Source organism: Adelges cooleyi, unplaced genomic scaffold (genome assembly GCF_023614345.1).
Source record: "Adelges cooleyi isolate 19-005CV unplaced genomic scaffold, UGA_ACOO_1.1 ACOO_flye_CR_arks_rails_tigmint_CR_PRNA_23, whole genome shotgun sequence".
NCBI classification, from domain to species: domain Eukaryota; kingdom Metazoa; phylum Arthropoda; class Insecta; order Hemiptera; family Adelgidae; genus Adelges; species Adelges cooleyi.
The window spans coordinates 16,050,099-16,069,353 of NW_026095893.1; the positions used below are offsets into that span (position 1 = coordinate 16,050,099).

Below are 19,255 nucleotides of genomic sequence, written 5' to 3' on the forward strand. Positions count from 1 at the left end.
TATACATGTATGTGTGCGAAAAAAAAAAACAGTAGTGATTCTGTCATTTTTCAAACAGTTTCCAAAGTTTCCAGCATTTAGTAGTAGTCTTTTATGTTTTTTTTTTGATATTTTATTGAAAATTGTTTTTTTTTGTTCTATTTCCTTTGCTGAATTCAGAACTGGTCTATGAGAACTAAATGCAGCTTTTAAACAGAAAAGTAAAAACTCTTGTTTTTATTGCTTACAATATTATGTAACATTTGGATCCGGTGAAAAAAAAAATCCTTAAATTGTGTTATTAATCTGAAAGTCGGTTTGTACTGTTATCCAGATTGCGTTGTTATTTCTGTTACTTTGGTTACCAAAAATACGATATTATTTTATTTCAAGCGCTAATTCGTTTCTGCGATACGTTTCCGTTGACGAAAATAATATACCTATTATTTATTATGCATACAACTTCAATTGACAATCGACGGGGTAAAATTAGTGTCACCCGAGTCGGTGTACAAACGCTACCACCACCTATTGTGAGTCGTGCACAACCCGGCGAAACTTAATAAAACAATACTAAATATATTATTATGTAATAATAATGGTCGGTTGGTCGACCGTGAAAATAAACGTTGACAAAATAGGTGTACACTATATACGGTGCGCGGCAATTCAACAATGAAATCCAATCAAAGGGTTAGAGCACCGTTATGAAGTAAACCGTGTTATAAAGGGCTGACTTGTCGACTGAGTCTTTTTATTTGCACCAACGACAATGGAATTGTCAAAAAAAAAAGCAGCCCCTAATCGTTCCTTGTTTTTCTTTTGTTTATTCGACCCGTTCGCCCCTCATCGACCGAATAATGGGCGACGCTGTTTATTATAATAATAATATGTGTGTGTGTGTGCAAATCATAAACTATGTGAAATAAATACCTATTATGGATTATTCGTTTCCTCTGGGACTGAAGGTGTAGATCATAGTTTTTATTATTTTTTTTAATTTCTTGTTTATGTTTTGTACACTTTGCCATGCTGCTGCGTTTTAATCGATAACGGCTAATTGTTTAACAATAATTATATGACTTTGATGGAAAATTAAAAAAGCCACGAGGTCGTCGGTGGTCGCGCATGTGAAACCCATTATTGTTTTGTAAGTAGACGACGTTTTTCTCGTTCAAACACAATAATAATATGTGTACAATATATTATAATATATTTATTTATATAGGTCTGGCATGTGGGTAAGCTGTGTACACGTTATAATTTATGTGTATGTTTATAGTATATAAATTCCACATTTTCTCCTTTCCGCGTGTACAGTGTACGAAGAGAGATTTCAGTCAAAAGCTATGTACAAAACGAGAAAAACGAAAATGAAAAAACCGTACCTATATTATATGTTATATTCGGTAAATACTGTACGTCGACACGCGACCAACGCACATAAATCAATAAGTGCGAGCTAACCGATATTTTTTTTTTTTCATACACAGCTAGAGAAAAGTTTAGGCGAGTTATTGAAGAAAAAATTTAAATCACTTCGGCCTATAGCAACTATAATAATATCATGTGCCAGTTATATCCCTTCTTTATAATATTACAAAGCACCTATATAGTGATGGATTACACGGTTCTGCTGGTTTTTTGTTTTATTCTATTTTATCTATATACGAGTGTTTTTATTATCCCGATGGGGTAAGCATAATATTATATTGCCTATAATAATATTGTATTTTTTTAAAACATTTTTATTATTAATATACCACCAAAACGGCGTATAATATGTTGTCCGTGTATTATTATAATATATAATAACAGCGCGGTGAGTATCCATTAGGAGAAAATTAAAATCCTCAAAAAAAAAAAAAAACGTTAATCGATTCGGATAGAACGTGTACAACAACTCGGCTATATAGTATATACGCTGCAGTAGTAGTAATTGTATAATATAATAAGATACCTATAATATTATTATGTGAACGTTGAATGAAGACGTCCAATAAACGATTATCGCGCGAGCAACCGATAAAGGGGTCGGTTCGAGCAAGAGGTGATCGATTACTTGTATAATATAAGGAGAGTGTGTGTGTGTGTGTGTGTGTGTGGTTTTTCGAAAAAGAGCTTCTGCAGCCCACCTATATGTACACCTACTATTTGGCTTGGTCGGTGGTCCATCGTGCGAGACGGTTTGATCATCGAAAAGTGTAATTTTTTTTAGGCCTTTTCAAAAAAAAAAAACATTCAATTAATGTAACACGCGTCCGTCGTAACAGTATTAATAAGTATAAACATAGTATACTCTATTTTTATTATATTACAAGCGCAATTAGCTTGGCTCACACGCTATACAGGGTGGCCCTAGTAACCTGTACCCTTTGGAGAATTCTAAAGCTGATCGGATATAGAACACATACTTTGCGGCCCAGAGACACGGTGCAGTAAGTATGACTAAAGTAAATCGGAAAAGACTTATTATACATTTTTTTTAAAAATTTTTTTGCAACGCCCATAAAAAGTATTATCATTATATTATTCGTACGGTACAATAACGATATTGTTTTAATTCACTCGAGCCAAACGTTTCACTCTGCAAAACTTTGCACCGTTTATTAACCTTTTTGAATGACGTTAAGAGAACCGTCGCTGTACACGTCTCTCTTTGAATATAATTTTATAATATTAATAGGTATATATTATAATATTATTTATATATCACTCGGATTTGAAAACTTTAACCGAATTCCTATTACAATGGAAATATTATACTTTTTTTTACCATTAATATATTTTTTTTGATATCACAATTTTATTAACTTATACAGTATTATATTATTCATTCGTTCGTATTTTGAGGTTTTTTTTTTGTTTCATGGTTAGCTTTATTCTTTGCGCACGATTTACATAGAATAATTATTTCCATAAGTTAAATATATGTATTACTATCGTACAATAGACATTTTGCCGGATCTTCTGTAAAGGTTAAATATAAATAATTATACTGTCCGAAAACATCAATTAGCAAGTAGACGTTGATGAGTGAAATTTAAGTTTTTTCGATGGACTCGTGTGCAAATAATGTCGTAAAGGATAGGTACTTTTATAACTATGAGAATATGCGAAAGGTTCAGATGTAAAAATATTTGTGAAATTTAAACGAACAATGTGAATGGGAATAGGACGATACACAAGATTAAACCTACACAATACACACACACAAATATGTAATTACAAACAGTATAGTATATATTGTCTATGAATCGGTCATTCACATTTCACATCGTTGTTATAAATTGGATTCCGAGTGAAAATAAAAAACCATTCATTGCCCATGCAAGAATTATTACCGTTATACGGTTTTTTTAATATTTATTTAATTTATTTTTTATCGGCGAACACAAAATCAAAATGTGATTAATTAACTGAACAAAGTAATTAAATACGTTTCGGTTTTTTTTTGTCAACCCCTTAAAAAGTTTTTAAAGGCATTCGCATTTATAATACTGTTTATAAATATGCCTTATTCAACTTGTATTTAAAACAAAAGTCATATATATTATGCATTATATTTGACAAAGAACCATCAACTAGTAAATAAACTTTAATTGCGAAAACTATTTGAAAATGTAATTAAATAATAATCTAAAAAATCATATAGTTTGATATAATGTGTAATCACAAAAGCGATAAAAAAAAATAAAAATAATAATCTAAAAACTGAAGTAAAAGCAAACCTAAATTTATAAAATAATCAAAAAGGAATTTTTTTCGAACCGACCAAACCTTAAGATGAATCCAAAATAATTAACAAAACTTCTTAAATTTTTAAAAAACCATTTTCTTAGGTGGTTTGGGTGAGTGGGTGTTTTAGTAAATATAATATAATATTATGTATAAATTATACAGGGGGTCCGTTTAACACAAATTTTCACGGAAAACGAATACAATTTAATGTTTTTTTAGTTTTTAAGAATCACCCTGTATTTAAAGTAGCTAATTTTGTTTAACATTTCTTTTTTATCTATATATTAAAAAAACCACCGTGTCGGATTTTCCCCCTGAAACCGGTTTTTGCACTTCAATTGCACAACTTATATCCAATCTGTTATCAGTTGTATGCGTTGCAAAACGGTTTGATAAGACAATAGTTATTTGAATCATCAGTAGTCGTCCAACAAGTAGCATCTTAGACATCCGAACGTGTGTGCATTTTGTGCGTCCATCGCGGCCGGTCAGTTGCCGCAGCATCCGCGGCGGCTGCGGGCTGCGTCTGCGGACAAGTCTTTAATACCGTGAGAAATACGCCTTCGCGCAACGACACGACGGCCACCGAGGCACACGCGCGCGCGAATCGAACACTGCGGCTGTGTATCATATACATACGTGTATGTAATACGTTTATAGATACTTAATAAAGTCTGCGGCGGCCGTGCATTGACGTTAAGTGGGCAGACGTCGTAGGACGACAATAGCAGCGGCGGCGGCTATTAAATGAGATGCATATAATAATAATAATATAATGTCCGCCGCTCAAAAGCGTAGGTGGCTAAAGGTGCAGTGCGTGTGTATAAAACGCACGAGCGACGGCCAGCGTAAAGCGCGCACCTCCCGCAGCGTCCGCGGCGACGTCGACCGTCCCGTGTAATAACATAACAATATCGGGACAACAACAATAATGTAGTGGTACACGATATTACGGCGACAACAAACAACAATAAGAACATAAAAATAATATCGGTATTATAATATACGTCGTTGTAAAAAAAAAAAAAAAATAATAATAAGAAACACAACGAGGTGTATAAAATGAAAAAAAAGTCGAGGGATAGGTGTAATACAGAGATATATACGGGTGGAAAAAAATCACTCGCACGCATACACACCGCGATTAAGATGAAGATGCTGATGACGATATTATTATTATACCAATACTTATTTAACCAATAAGGTGGTGCGAGCCCAGAAAAATAAATAACGCGTGTGTCTGCCGGTCGTCACTGCGGCGTCGGCAGCAGCGGGGAAGCGCCGGCCGGCGCCACACACGGTGCGGCAGCGGGGTCGACAACATAATGGACACCGGCGGCGGCGGCTGCGGGACGCTACGGGACGCGCGCCCCGGCGTGGTCTGGCCGCCGCCGTCCCAAAGTTCTAGCCGCAATGTCGCCGTGGTGCCCGTCGCAATCGATGCGTCGCCAAATATTTATATTATATTTAATTGATCAACAGTTGGGACACATTTTGGGAATATTTTCTTATTCAATTCTTTTGCCACGACCTAAAATCCGCCACGTACTATTTAGTAATCTTGCTAAAAAAACGCTTTTAAAATTGTATTTCAAGAGGATGCCACACAACCGCAGACAGCAGAGCCGCACATAGCCACTTGTAAGAGGATAAATTGAATTTTTTCTTTCCGCGAGAGATTAAACCTTCGGTGGTATTTCAAGTATTGCGCGTTTCTCAATATACCACCAACAAAACACATCCACAATACACCTGTATTATGTTTTACACTATATTTTATATGTATCATCAATATTGTATTGTTAAAAATTGTATAGGAAAAAAAACCATATATGTGTACATCAAAACTGTTTCCAAAAAAATGTCGGTATAGAATAATAATTAAAATATTACCATACCTATTCTATTTGGAAATTACACTCAGCCGTGTTGGACACTGCGATCAGATTTATCTTTTTGTGAGTCGTTGGCGGAGATCGAGGGGAGGGGGCGGCTTGGAATTCTAAAAACCTCAACAAGCCTTAAAACTTAAAATTAGCGCTACTTTTATTTTTATTTCAACAAATCTCTCACTAAACTGTATTATACGATTAAATTGCGCTTTTGATTTCGAGAAAATTCAACGTCGCTACAGGGCGGCTCGACATTATAAATACATTGATAATTTGTTTTAAATTATTACCCAAGTTCAAGTGTCGACGTCCGTATCGCGCACCCGTGTGACGTTCCAAAAACGATCCGTGACCGACCAAATTGGCCGAGCGAACCGCGACCGATTAAAAACTATAAAAAAAAACTCGACTTTTCGTTTTAATCCTTTTTTTTATTATTTCTTAAATTCTATACCCGCGCTTCCGTAGCGCATTATTATTATTATTATTCAACCGTTTGCGACGAGTAGAGGTACAGGCTTCCGTGACAAATTGTTTCGAGAGTAAAATATACCTGTATACTTTATAGTGTATATAATGCACACTAATTAACGTATATACTGCAGTGTGTATCAGTGTCATCACGGTTAAGGTTACGTCATTAACGACAGCGTGCACCCGTAATCGTTCGAGTGAATAATAATAATAGGAACACGAATGGGACGAAAATAAAAAACCAAAAAATAATATAATATATACAATAATAACGCGTTTTTTTTTTAGCGTGTAGTGGGTGTATGTATATTGACAAACGGCGGTAGGAGTAACAGAAGATGCCCGTGACCGACCGTGACACCGACCTCCGTTGCCGGCTGAGAGGCGGATTCGACACTGCGAACGTTAATTAGAAATTCCGTTTTTCCACAGTCTGATGAGATTTTTCCCATCGGATTGTTTTTCCTTTCCTCGAGAGGGCCACCGCGCCTTCTTCGTTTTCTTGCCAATAGACCGTGGCCGACGATCGCTTGTAGTAATAATTAACACACCATCGTGTCCAATATAGGATAGATATTTTATATGATGTCCAACGCTGTTATAATGTGTAGACGAAAAATACAAAACACAAAAAATGAAGTAGACACCGTGGTTTTTCCACGGGGCTCGATGAATCGGATAGCTGATAATATTTATAATGTTGTAATAATTGTATTTAATTGTAAAACACCAACGGTATGCGGCCGAAAAACGATTAAGTACACTCCCAAACGGATAAAATAAAGAATTTAATACAAACTCGCCCGGTACGGTAATATGTAATGTACATTTAACAATATGATGAGAATTTTGATAATATTCCGTTTACTCATTCTACACTTTGAGGGTGTAACAATGTAATTGACTAAAATAAATACAAATTACCGATTAGTATAATGTGTTGCGAATCGAGCCAAGTATAAAAGTGCTCGAAAAACGAGGATACTTCAGAGCTGCCATAGTCTGTTTTGCTCGGCGGCGGTTGTGCGGTTTTGTAAAGTGTGGGTTTGAAGTTAACACCGAGAAGTTCAGTGTGTACAACGATCACTGGAAATGAATTCAATTTCAAATGGTAATTACCACCACATGACAGTCGTATTGGCTTTTGCCGCGACGAACTTTTCGAATCCTCATTTATTATCATTTTACAACCAATCCCACCACCCTTTTACACACAACGATGACAAATGCCGGTGCCGTGTGATATGTAGGTATAGGAGGTACACCACGTCTATATCCCCGGAATTCCTGCGATGACTGACTTCGAATGTATGCGCGACGGAAATACCTACTTGCACACATACTTAAGTACAATCCGGCGGCGGTTCGGTCGTAATTTATCCGGACAATCCGGTGAATAATAAGTGTCCTAAAATACAGACACGCACGCGACTTTTTTTTATCATTCGGTTTTTATAATATATTTTTTTTATTATTATACTTTTGTTTTTTTGCCGATCCGTCTTCTTCCTCATTTCATATGCGGTGCCCGTGTGTGTGTATAAATATTATGTTGAGCGGACACACGAAATCGACAAACGAAAACCGTTTTACTTCTCATTCCCCCCCCCCCGTACATTATATTTAATATTATTATTATCTCCGGTGAATTCTTAATAATATAGAAAAAAAAAAACAAAAAAAAAAATTAAACGACAGCCTCGGTACGGATCGTTTCGGTGGCGTACGGCATATTATTATACCTTCATAAGATATATTATAATATACCGTTTGAATAATAATAATATTAAAAAAAAAAAAATAATAATAATATTATTATAAATAGGTACCTAACTACAAGCGGACCGTCGCCGCCGTCCGTGCCCAAGTCGTTTTAATTTCGTACACGTGATGGACATACAGCATTACATTTTAATAATAATAATATATTAATGTCGGTATTTACCGCTGTATTATATTATCTATTATATCTATGCGCAAAGGCCAGATTCCAGAACTATGTTGTACCCCAAGATCTTAAACACAGTTAATACAGATGATCGTTTTAATATGTTTTTATTTTGTAAGAAAGTGCAATACAATAAAATTCTCTATATTCAGCTCAAGTAGAAAATACCAGCCGTGTATACTATTAAAAATATTGTTTTTGTAATTGCAAGATTATAACACATTGAGATAAGATCAATGAGAGCTTAACCAAATCGATACTTATCATAGAATTGTCTTTTTCTTTATTTTACAATATATCCTATACTTGAAAGCCCGAACGATTATGTGCATGTTGTGGAAACATTATACACTACAAAGCGTATTAAACCAGAAGTCAAGTAAACTTTACAGCTTACCCGAGTTGGCGCACTTTCGTGGCAAAGTCGTTTAAAAAGTGTATTAACGCGTTACTCGATGCGTGTAAATTGTTGGTAAATGTGTTTAGTATTAAGTTTAATTAATCAAATCCGTGTGTCAAACCGATATCGGCTTTACAGCCTTTAATAATATGTAATTGGCGTTCCGCAAAGTTCTGTATATATGTACTTATATACTGTATATATATATATATGAGTTTGAAACTTGCACTAATCTCGATTAAAGCGTCGAAGGAAGCAAACCAAGTCTCTGAAAAGTTAGCCAGAAAAAATGTAAATTTGTTTTGCTTTAAAAATGATTTAACGATTACATAAATGCAACTAGGAGATTTCTCAGCACGAAAATGTATAATTCCATCCTCGAGGTAGATTTAGCTCTTTATACTTACACTATTTTATATTGGATTTTTTAAACTAGTGTGTGGCGATGTGCAGAGAATATTATTATTGGCGCAGAGCCCAAACAACAATTATTAAACATTGTACCTACTTTGTGTTACAGATGTCCGGCAAACGGAGGCGAAGCTTTAAATGTGCCATTCACCACAGGGACAAAGAAGTGAACAGCCTAAACGACTTTCATATACTAATCAAAAAACCGACGTTACGCCAAAAGTGAGTACATGTGCATCTAAGTTGATACGCATACGCTGTGTGTGTATATTCGGTGGGTTTGAACTTTGAAACCAATTTGTAATATTATTTCTGTTTCGACTATCGCAAAGATGCGATAGTCCTTCCAGTTAGCTGAATCTGCCGACTTATATTACAATATTATATTTTATAACGTTGAAATAATACTGATTTATCTTGGCCCGTTGTGCAAAATAATAAAAATATTCTTAACTAATTAACCTGGACACTGTACGAATCCGTCGGCCGTGCAAACCTCGCTATAAAAATACCCACGTACACAAATCAGTTATGTAATAAGTTATTATTATTTTTTTTTTTACAAAATATCAGTATCAGTGTATCAGTGTTATCTTTTAAAATAGTGCAATAATAAATAATTAACCACACGTGTTCGAGCACATGTCCAAAGTACAGTGGGCTCCGATAACCCTTACAACCGTTAAATGTAATTAAATGTTGCCTCGTACAAAATTGTTTTTAATTACCTATTTTGCTTTTTGGTTTTACAATACATAATTATTAAAAAGGTGAATTTTATACCATTCGGTTGTAAAACACGATTGTAAAATATGTCTTAACCTAAACCTTCTTCTCCGAATGACGAGGCCGTGAAAAGTACATTAACAAAACCTCTGGTCAAAATAATTTATCATCTTTGAACCCTCTAAACACACCTGGTGTTATTTACAATAATTAATATCTATCTAAAAAAAAACTGTAATTCCCAAATAAATTACAATAATTGTTTGAGATCTGTATTATTACAATTGATAGCAACTCCTACAACCTTATTGTAATGACATAAGGGTAAAATAAAATAAGGCAAAGTTGGGATTGTCGTGTAAGAAAACTTGATCCAATGTAATTTTCCTTTGTATACAGTCCGTCTATGTTACTCTGATATTCACATCGATGAGTTAACGCAGTCTACAGAATTAATGCTTTTATTTTTCCACGTTTCACCGATGATTTGCCGGCCAGCAAACTCCATGTTTTCGTGATACGGAGACGATATTATAGAATAATGCACACACACACCCAGTTTATTATTTTTTCTTGATAAAAAATAAAACCGTGACGTTTCAACAAAACATTTATAACTCTGTCCTTTTCGCAGACACGAATCTATAATAATAATTATTATTAATATTAATGTTGTGAACAATATTATGTTATTAATCATGCGGGGTATGTTATTTTGGTTTTTAGAATGGTGCGTTTAGTGGCAGACGAGTTCTTGACGGACGAAAGAGACCGAAAGTACTACGCTGACAACTACCGGTGCTGCCCACCGCCACTCTTCATACTCATGATAACGATTTTCGAAGTAAGTCTCATCATAGTGTTATTATAATTACTTGTAAGACCGGAACCGATTGTTTTGTTATTTCTCTATTAACATGACACCAGCAATTTGATGAAATTAATTAAACCGTATATTTTTTTATTAATATTTATGTAGTGTTTAAGAGCAGAGGGAAAGGGACCTATTTTGACATATATGTATATATATATATATATATTAGCAAAATTTATTTTTAAATTTGCATAATACCTATTTTTATGACATAATCAATTGCGCTAAAATTGATAAAAAGTAACATATTAATATTATTATCTACTCGTGTCGGCCTACCATAAATGTATTCAAGGTGGCTAAGGAAGTATGTAAAGTGTTATGGATAATAACGTCGCAGAAGATTTTTTGGAATTACCGGCCAACGGGCGCCTCCGAGTCTTAAATAAACGACTGTGCGGTAGACAGGGATTTAGTGCGTACCCAGCTGGGTAATAATTAATGACCAACTGCCGCCGTCATTAGCCGAAATTATTATTATACCACTTTTGGGTAAAGGTGCGCGTCCCGCAGAAGAAAAGGATAGGTAGCCGGTTTCGTACAGCAAATAACATATGTGGCACGTGGCCCGAGTATAATATGAAAAGCAAAAGTGCGCCGAGTGTAAAAAAAAAAAAAAGAGAAAATACAAGAAATTGTAACAGATGTCAAACGCGAGTTAAATTATATACCCTCCGGGGCTAAACAGGAGCAGCGACCATATTTCGGGCTATTTCCTATTTTCGGGAAACCATTTACCGGTTACAGCTGCTGCTGCTGCTGCTGTCTGTGTCTACCCACCTTACATTTATTATACTTACCCCCGACAACAACGAAAAATACACACACTCTCCCTACGGATTTCTCGGATGATTAATTTCTTTCAGACGGCCGTCGCCTGCAACCGTGTATCACAATATAACGGCATTAATTGCATGCAAATAAATACATACATAATATTACAAAAAATCAGGGGTGACATTTGAGAGAAGGCGGAGGGGGGGGGGAAGGAGGGGGCGGAAGGCGAAGTAGAGAAAACATGTCCCTTTAAAATGTTGGCTCCGGTTTTTTTATCTGTTCAAAATAAGTATTAAACTACTAATTTCACCGACCACGTCTTCTGCTTCTATTTAATATTCGATCATCTAACTACCAGTCATATTTCCCATGCATCCATCTTCTCCCTGTCAAAACGGGTGAACTTGACCATACTTTTTTGTCCGGCCGCCAAATACAAACGATTGCGGACACGTTGGCACTGTCCTCTTAGAAGTTTAGAAGCAAAGATTATGCTTATTGTTATTATTGCCGTTTGCCAACCGACCGCGTAGGGACTTTTATATTAGGACGTGGTCTTAAACCAATACCGTATTAAACTGCCGGCCGGAACAAGAGAGAAATAAAAAAAATGTACAGCTACCCGAAAATCTTGCACACAAGTGGTGGTATTGTTAAACACACACCCGGCGTATCACCAAGATGTCTATTTCCGTGCTTCTTATACATATTGTGTATCTTGTACGTTATGTCGTAAAAACACTGTCGGGCCGCACAAACGTGATGTATATATATATTTTTTTTTTGTAAATATAGTAACTTAATGCCGGAAATCGAAACGTCTGCGTAAATCAAACGACACGTGCTCCGCTATCCTCTCGCTCTCTCTCGAGTCTGTCTGGGATTTGTCTTGAAATACATAATATACATATGTATATGATAATAATAATATTTATTAGTTTACAGAGAAACGAGAACCCCGTTTTTTCTTTAAAAAATCTACATTATTATTGTCCAAACGCCGGGGCAAGTGCGGAGTTAAGCGTTTTTTTTCTTCCTCCCCCCACCCCCTTCGAAAACAAATTGTGTATACAGTAAGGTTGCGCGCTTTAGTTTTTAATAATGTTTTTTTTTTACATTTACCCGTCTTTGCACGTGTAAAGGAAACGTAATGTCGTACGCTTGTCGTCTGTCTTTCACGTCTTATATATATATATATATATATATATATATATATATGTATAATATGTACACATCTAGCTTGACGCCCATTGTATTTTTGTGTGAGTTTGTGTCTGGTGCGGATACCGAAAACTTGGCGCGGAAAAGCAAGACTAAATTTAAAGACGTTCAATAGTTTTATATAGGTTCACATCAGCTCGCGTTTCCTGTATATATATATATATATATATATATATATATAAATAATAAAAGTACTCGCGCCGTTTATACGTTAAAGCGTTTAAATAATATTTGGAAACTTAAGGGGGGCCGGTGTGGACAATTTGGATTAGATTTTCAGTAACATTTTACTTAATTAGTATTTCGAAATCTGTCCCGAATCACCGGTAAAATAGTCGAATGCAAGTTGAAAAGTAATTATTTTTCGCTAGATTACTTCTCACAATAATAATCGACCGTATAAAGTTTAGGCTGTAGGTCAAATCTAGAGATAAAAAACCACACTCGTTGAATTTTTTTTTGCCTCGTATCTACACTTGTTTTCGACAAACTTTGACTGATAATTTCACATAATAATACGTAAAACCTAATCGATACAACATTATAATATAAATTGTATTCAACACGCATCAGTATGAATTAGGTACCTATATTGATTTTATTTGTTCATGGTAAAGTTGAAAGAATACTAAAAAGACATGAACAAATCCATTACAACGCTTATTATGGGAACTAACCAAAACGCTGTGCAAAATCCGTATAACTGGATCGACGATTTGTACAGAGACATTTGGGAATATTTATTAATTGTTGTTATTGGTGCAGAGATCCCAAGTTAATTTTTGTTCTTTATTTGTGAAAATGGACTTGAGCCCTTATGCTTCACAGGAATGGAAATTGTTCATTTGTTTTTATTTTAGTTTTCGATACGTTCAAATCGTCTTCTTATATAATCGTCTTATTTTCATCTTGTTTTACACGTTAAAGTTAATCTTAACTATCATGTTTTGCGGTATTCATCTCTGAGTATTCTTCTGAACTAATCTCTCTTATACTTTTCCTCACCGCTTCAACGTATAGAGAAATGGATTGCTTATTTCACTATAGTTGGCCGGTATTAGTCATAGGAGAGGTTAAAAATTATACATATTTTTTCATCCATTCCACAACTAACGGAATCGTTGGATTTTCTTTTTCCAGTTGGGAGCATACCTCTACTATTATTCATTAAGTTTGGATTCAACGCCACCGCCAGACTTATGGGGCCCTTATGCAGCTCCTTCAGTGCCAATGGACAGTGTTTTCATCTACAGACCGGACAAAAGACAGCAGTTGTGGAGATTTATGCTGTACATGTTCCTCCATGCCAGGTAAATATAATGATGTTGTTATAATTATCGCATTAAAATTAAATAATGTTTCTAAAACTTGTTTTTTTTTATTTGTTTCGAAAATCCAGTTGGGTAACATTGGTGTTCAACTTGACCGTTCAGCTGCTCGTGGGTCTTCCGTTGGAAATGGTGCACGGCTCCCTCCGGATAGGCGTCGTCTACATAGCCGGCGTATTAGCAGGTAAACACAACATATTATTATACAGAAAAAAAATACACAACTAAACATGAAATAGTTGACACACAAAAACAAATGTTATTACTAATAAAAAGCCAAGGTCTTCGGACAAATGTACCTATTGTAATTAATGGTTGATGTATTAAAAAATATATACTATGTAACCATTTGCATGTCTCTGGTATTTTTAACAGCTGTGATTTTCCTCCTACAGGTTCTCTGGGCACTTCGGTATTCGACAGCAACGTGTGTCTAGTTGGAGCTTCGGGCGGCGTTTACGCTCTCTTGGCCGCTCATTTGGCAAATGTATTGTTGGTGAGTGCGATTGTTAATTGACAACAATAATTAGTTCTCCGAAAAAAGTTATTTATATTACTATCTGTATGTTAAATTATTCGCGGTACATTTTACTCGTATACCTGCTTACCAGAAATGTTATAAATCCCAAATCTGACCAAGTTCAATTTTCGTTTGTTTTTGGAACATCAATACTAATTTAAAACAATATCAAATACCCAAAAAGGGGAATCGTTACCTCCGGTTAACCGTATTTTGGTTCTCGTTTCAAAAATAATGGCTAATTATTTTGTATTACTGTGTTTGATATGTTTAACGTTGACTTAATATAGTTTTTATTTATGTTTTTCAGAACTACAACAACATGGAATTTGGAGTTTTCCGTTTGCTTGGCCTACTGTTCATCGGTGAGATTCGCTTTTATAATATTATTTGAGATGTTGTCTCACGTTGTGGCAAATATGAAATTGATAAAAAAAAAATGAATTGTACAGTACCCTTAAATTTGTTTGTAATTGGTAATTAATTACATAAAGATTTTTATTTTATTTATTTATATTGCGAAAAAAAAGACATGTTTGAAATTTATATATTAAATAACCATTGAATTGTTTTAGTTTTGAAGATATTTTTAAAATTTTCTTTTCTTTTAAGTATATAATTTTTTGTTTGCCACACAAAATCGCCTTCCTAGGCTACAGCCTAAGTCCATTCATCCTTGGCGTTTTTTGATTTTTGACTACCTATTTAATAATAATAATAATAATTTTTTTTTTTTGTTCTTTTGCAGCCAGCGTTGATGTGGGCTTTGCCGTTTACTGGCGGTACGCTTTCGAACCCTTCTCCTCCAACTCCCCTCCCGTCAGCTACGTGGCCCACATAGCCGGAGCTTTGGCCGGCCTGACCATAGGACTGTTGGTGTTGAAGAACTTTGAGCAAAAACTACACGAGCAGCTCATCTGGTGGTTTGCCTTGGGCGTGTACGCCATTTGCACCCTGTTCGCGGTCGCATACAACCTGAGTCATCCCGACAGCATCGCCTAAGACGCTAAACCTTAAACCACCCCCTCCCCCACCCCCCGGACCGTCCGACGTCGCCCCCGGCAATAATTTACAATTATTATCATTATTATTTATTCTTCCATGTGTAAATCTTCGTACTGTCTAATTTTTTTTTTTGTTTTCCCTCATTTTGTTTATATAATTATTATTATTACTACTATTATTATTATTATTATTTAATTTATTTATTATTATGTCTGTGATTTTTTTTTGTCCACGTTTACAATTATTATTATTATTATTCGAATGCGAATCTCTAGACATTTTTTTTTTTTTTATATATATTATTATTATTACTTTTTTTTCGGTACGTTTTTCCATACAAGCATGTGTTATTTCGCGAATCCATCGTTATTCGTTATTATATTTAAAAAAAAATGTATATATTATGTATAGATACTGCACGCACTTAACTAAGGGAAAAAAAAGACAAAAAATATTACAACTATATTATCTAAAAAAAATCTTTGCTATGTATTTAAAAAGCGGTTTCGTATTTTTTTTTTTTTTTGCATAATACAAGTATAGTCTAAATGAAAAACACTATTCTCGAGACAATTCATTGAAAAATTAAGCATGCTTGATAACTGAATTATGTAAATACTAACGGGTTAATCGTTTTGAACACGTTTTTGATTTTCTAGCTTTATTATATAATTGTATTTAATACTGCCAACACTTATTTTTTATTTATAATTATTTTCATTCGCAGTTTTTTTTATTTTGGCTCGCGTTTGCAATATTATTACTGTTGTAAAAAATTAGTAGGTATGTCAAAGTTTGAAATTCGACAATTTCCATATAGAAATACAGCGAACGAAAAGTTGATATTTTCCGTTCATGCAAAATACACGAGAAAACATATTGATGTAGTTCAGTTTCTCCGTACGTTTTGTCCAAGTAGAATAATATAAATTGCTGGACTGCTTTAAACTGCGTTACAATAATATGCAATTATTTTAGTCCAGTTAGCGGAAAGAGAAATAATTGTTCATAAGGGGAAAAAAATTAACATGTTCGTGTCGTTCGTGCTAAATAAAATATTTAATTATACAATTATTGTTATTATCATATAATTTTTTCTAGCCGTATAGCGTTTTAGTTGTAAATAATAAAATATACCTCTACGGGTGAAACAGTTCATGTACTATCGTATATTATTATTATGTTCTGTGTAATATTGTTATTGATTACAAAATACGAGTATTTATAATCGGTATATATTGATTCTTGTCATAATACAAATCTAGTCATACAACCTATAATATATATTTATTGTACTATCTATGTTTATAATTAAATCATATTATTACTTTAGGGATAATAATATATCCGGCGTCGTTTCACAAACACACGACCTTTTATTTTATGTGTTATTATAAAATAATAGCAAGTATAATTATACACTATATTAATTATTTTGTGTGTTTTACTCAATGTGAAAAAAACCTATATATTTATTATTATTATTATCATTATAATGTTGAGTACCTAATTAAGGTTATTTTTTTCTAGTATGAACAAATATAATAATAAAACACAGTGTTCATTTATAGTATTGTAACGTTTAAAATGTGAATTTTTCTTATTTCTACTTCCTATTTCAAGCATACAATTTTTAAATTACTTTTTAAATATCAAAGTATTTAATACGTATACATTTAAATCGAATACTGAATAATATACCTACTACTTTTAGGTATATACAGATATTAAAATTTAAATATAGTGGGAAACCCAGTCTTTATCTTGACCTAAGTTAAAAAAATATCTAATAATAATAGCGTAATATTCCATTAAACCCACTCTGTGTGACTATTATTGGCATTCGTATTTTTTAAAAGTTTCAAAATCGAAAAAACGCCTAATATTATTACAATAAGACTTAGAAAATCATGTTTTTAATTTCAAAACGTAATGCATTTTGCCTGTATGCCTAAACTTCCGGCGGTTGTTACTCTCGACTTATCTGTTTTTTCCCCTGGATCGAGTGCATAAAAGATACAATACGTCAATACAAATAATTTGATACAAAAATCTCATATAAAAAAAAAATTGACATTAATCTTTTTTTCCCGTAGCCCTTCATATAATTTGACCTATTTTCAAGCCTGTTAGGGTAAAACCCGGGGTTTTAGCTTCGATGCGATAGTATCATTTATAATGATGTGTTTTTTAAGCCCACATACGGTGTACTAGATTAGCGAAACAGAAAGCCTAAAAAGAGGTCGGTACTGCTGGTTTCGATTGGATTTCCTTTCGATATTGAACCCCAAAATTGAAAAAATAGTGTATTTTAATTTGTCTTAATAACAATTTGAGTTATAATTTAAAGACTATAGTTTTGCCAATTTGTATAAACACCATTAGTACGGAGTACCTAACTTTTTCGAGCCAAATATGAAAATGTTAACCACTCCCCCTTCAAAATATCTAGAACAATCGCTATATTAAAATTAAAAACCAGAAAACAAACCTCCACTGACTGCTCAGACTAGCAGTAAATGTAAATGTAAAGGTAGACTAACCAACAGTTAACCGCAAATTTAGTTCTTGCCCCCTTCTGTTAAACGTGTCCTTTAGCAATTTACCAAGCCATACCTCCGAAAAATGTATGTATGATTGTCACTACCTTTGTTTATTGCAGGTACTCTTCTAATATCTATAAACAAAATATAAAATAATTATTAATTATAATCCTATAATTGATAATGTTTAAACAAATAAACCAATGTAAAATAATGTCAAAACTTCTACTAGGTGCGTTTAAATTAACGTTTAGAACGATCATCGAAAGATTAAGCAATAAATATATAGGATTTGAATGAATTTCAATCGAATAATTATCATTTTTAATTAGAAATATATAATAATAAAATTTAATAATTGTTCATATAGAAAGTTAAAGTTGGTATTTACTTATTACAACTTTTATTTCTGTTTGCACTTCTTTCTGCTACCATAATTTTCTATGTGGTCAGGGTTAGAATAGGCCACCGGTTGTCCCTGCCTGTTGTAAAAGGCGACCAAAAGGGACTTGTAGGAGGGCAGAAGTTCTTACAATATTGTATGTGGGTGCAGGTAACCCATATAAAGGTAGAAACAGCTACACATTAAATAATAACCAGCAGATATGGAAGCCATTTAAATGGTTGTTACACTGCGATGCGGTAAGCAAAAGGGAAACCACCGCATCATCATTCTCTAGTAACAGCAATGAACACGAAGTTCTCTCAAGTAAAGTATTCCGGAGGTAAAATAGTCCCTCATTCGGATCTCCAGGTGGGAACTACTAGAGAGAAAAGAGTGATCAAGAGAGATAGACGAATAGCAACCTAGAATGTGAGAACCCTATTGCAACGTGGCAAACTCGATAATCTAAAGATAGAAATGGAGAGAATAAAAGTTGATATTCTTGGAGTCTCAGAAGTAAGATGGCCAAAGGCAGGAGATTTATGGAGTGGAGAGTACAGATTTATCTGATGTAGCAGTAGACACAAGCAAAGTACAAAACATTTTTAAGAGTTTATGGATATTGGGATAAAATACTTTGTCACAAAAATCTAATGCATGTAACCTAGAGTTGAGAAAAATGAAGGGCTGCGAGGAAAAAGATCAATGTACATTTTTTTTCATTCTGAGAAAATCATATTTTTGACATTTTCATGTCTTAGCTCTGGCACATAACCGAAAAAAGCGTTACCACATGATTAGGTTAGGTTGGATAGTGTAAATTTGGTGTATATTCACACTAGATCTGGTGTAAATTTGGTATATATTTACACCAGATCTGGTGTACATTTGGTGGGTATAATTGTGGGACTTGTATAGTTGTATCATAAACTTAGTCAGGAAAAATAAAGAGAAAACGAGTGTATTACATCATATTGTTCACCCAGTCATATTTGGTCAGTAGTTTCGTTTTGTGATTTTCCATAATTCAA

The 19,255-nt window shown here is 34.0% G+C and overlaps 1 protein-coding gene across 2 annotated transcripts in view; it reads left to right on the forward strand.

The window, feature by feature from the left end:
• The window catches only part of LOC126835261 (protein rhomboid), a 102,626-nt gene extending 85,829 nt beyond the window's left edge, over window positions 1–16,797 (forward strand). For both annotated transcript variants that reach the window (XM_050567732.1, XM_050567733.1), the window contains 7 exons: window positions 8,955–9,067; window positions 10,298–10,415; window positions 13,584–13,753; window positions 13,843–13,955; window positions 14,167–14,267; window positions 14,602–14,656; window positions 15,040–16,797. In XM_050567732.1, coding sequence (XP_050423689.1) covers window positions 8,955–9,067; window positions 10,298–10,415; window positions 13,584–13,753; window positions 13,843–13,955; window positions 14,167–14,267; window positions 14,602–14,656; window positions 15,040–15,293 — 924 coding nt within the window. In that variant the 3' untranslated portion in view covers window positions 15,294–16,797. The remainder of the gene's footprint in view (window positions 1–8,954; window positions 9,068–10,297; window positions 10,416–13,583; window positions 13,754–13,842; window positions 13,956–14,166; window positions 14,268–14,601; window positions 14,657–15,039) is intronic.
• Window positions 16,798–19,255: the final 2,458 nt, after the last annotated feature.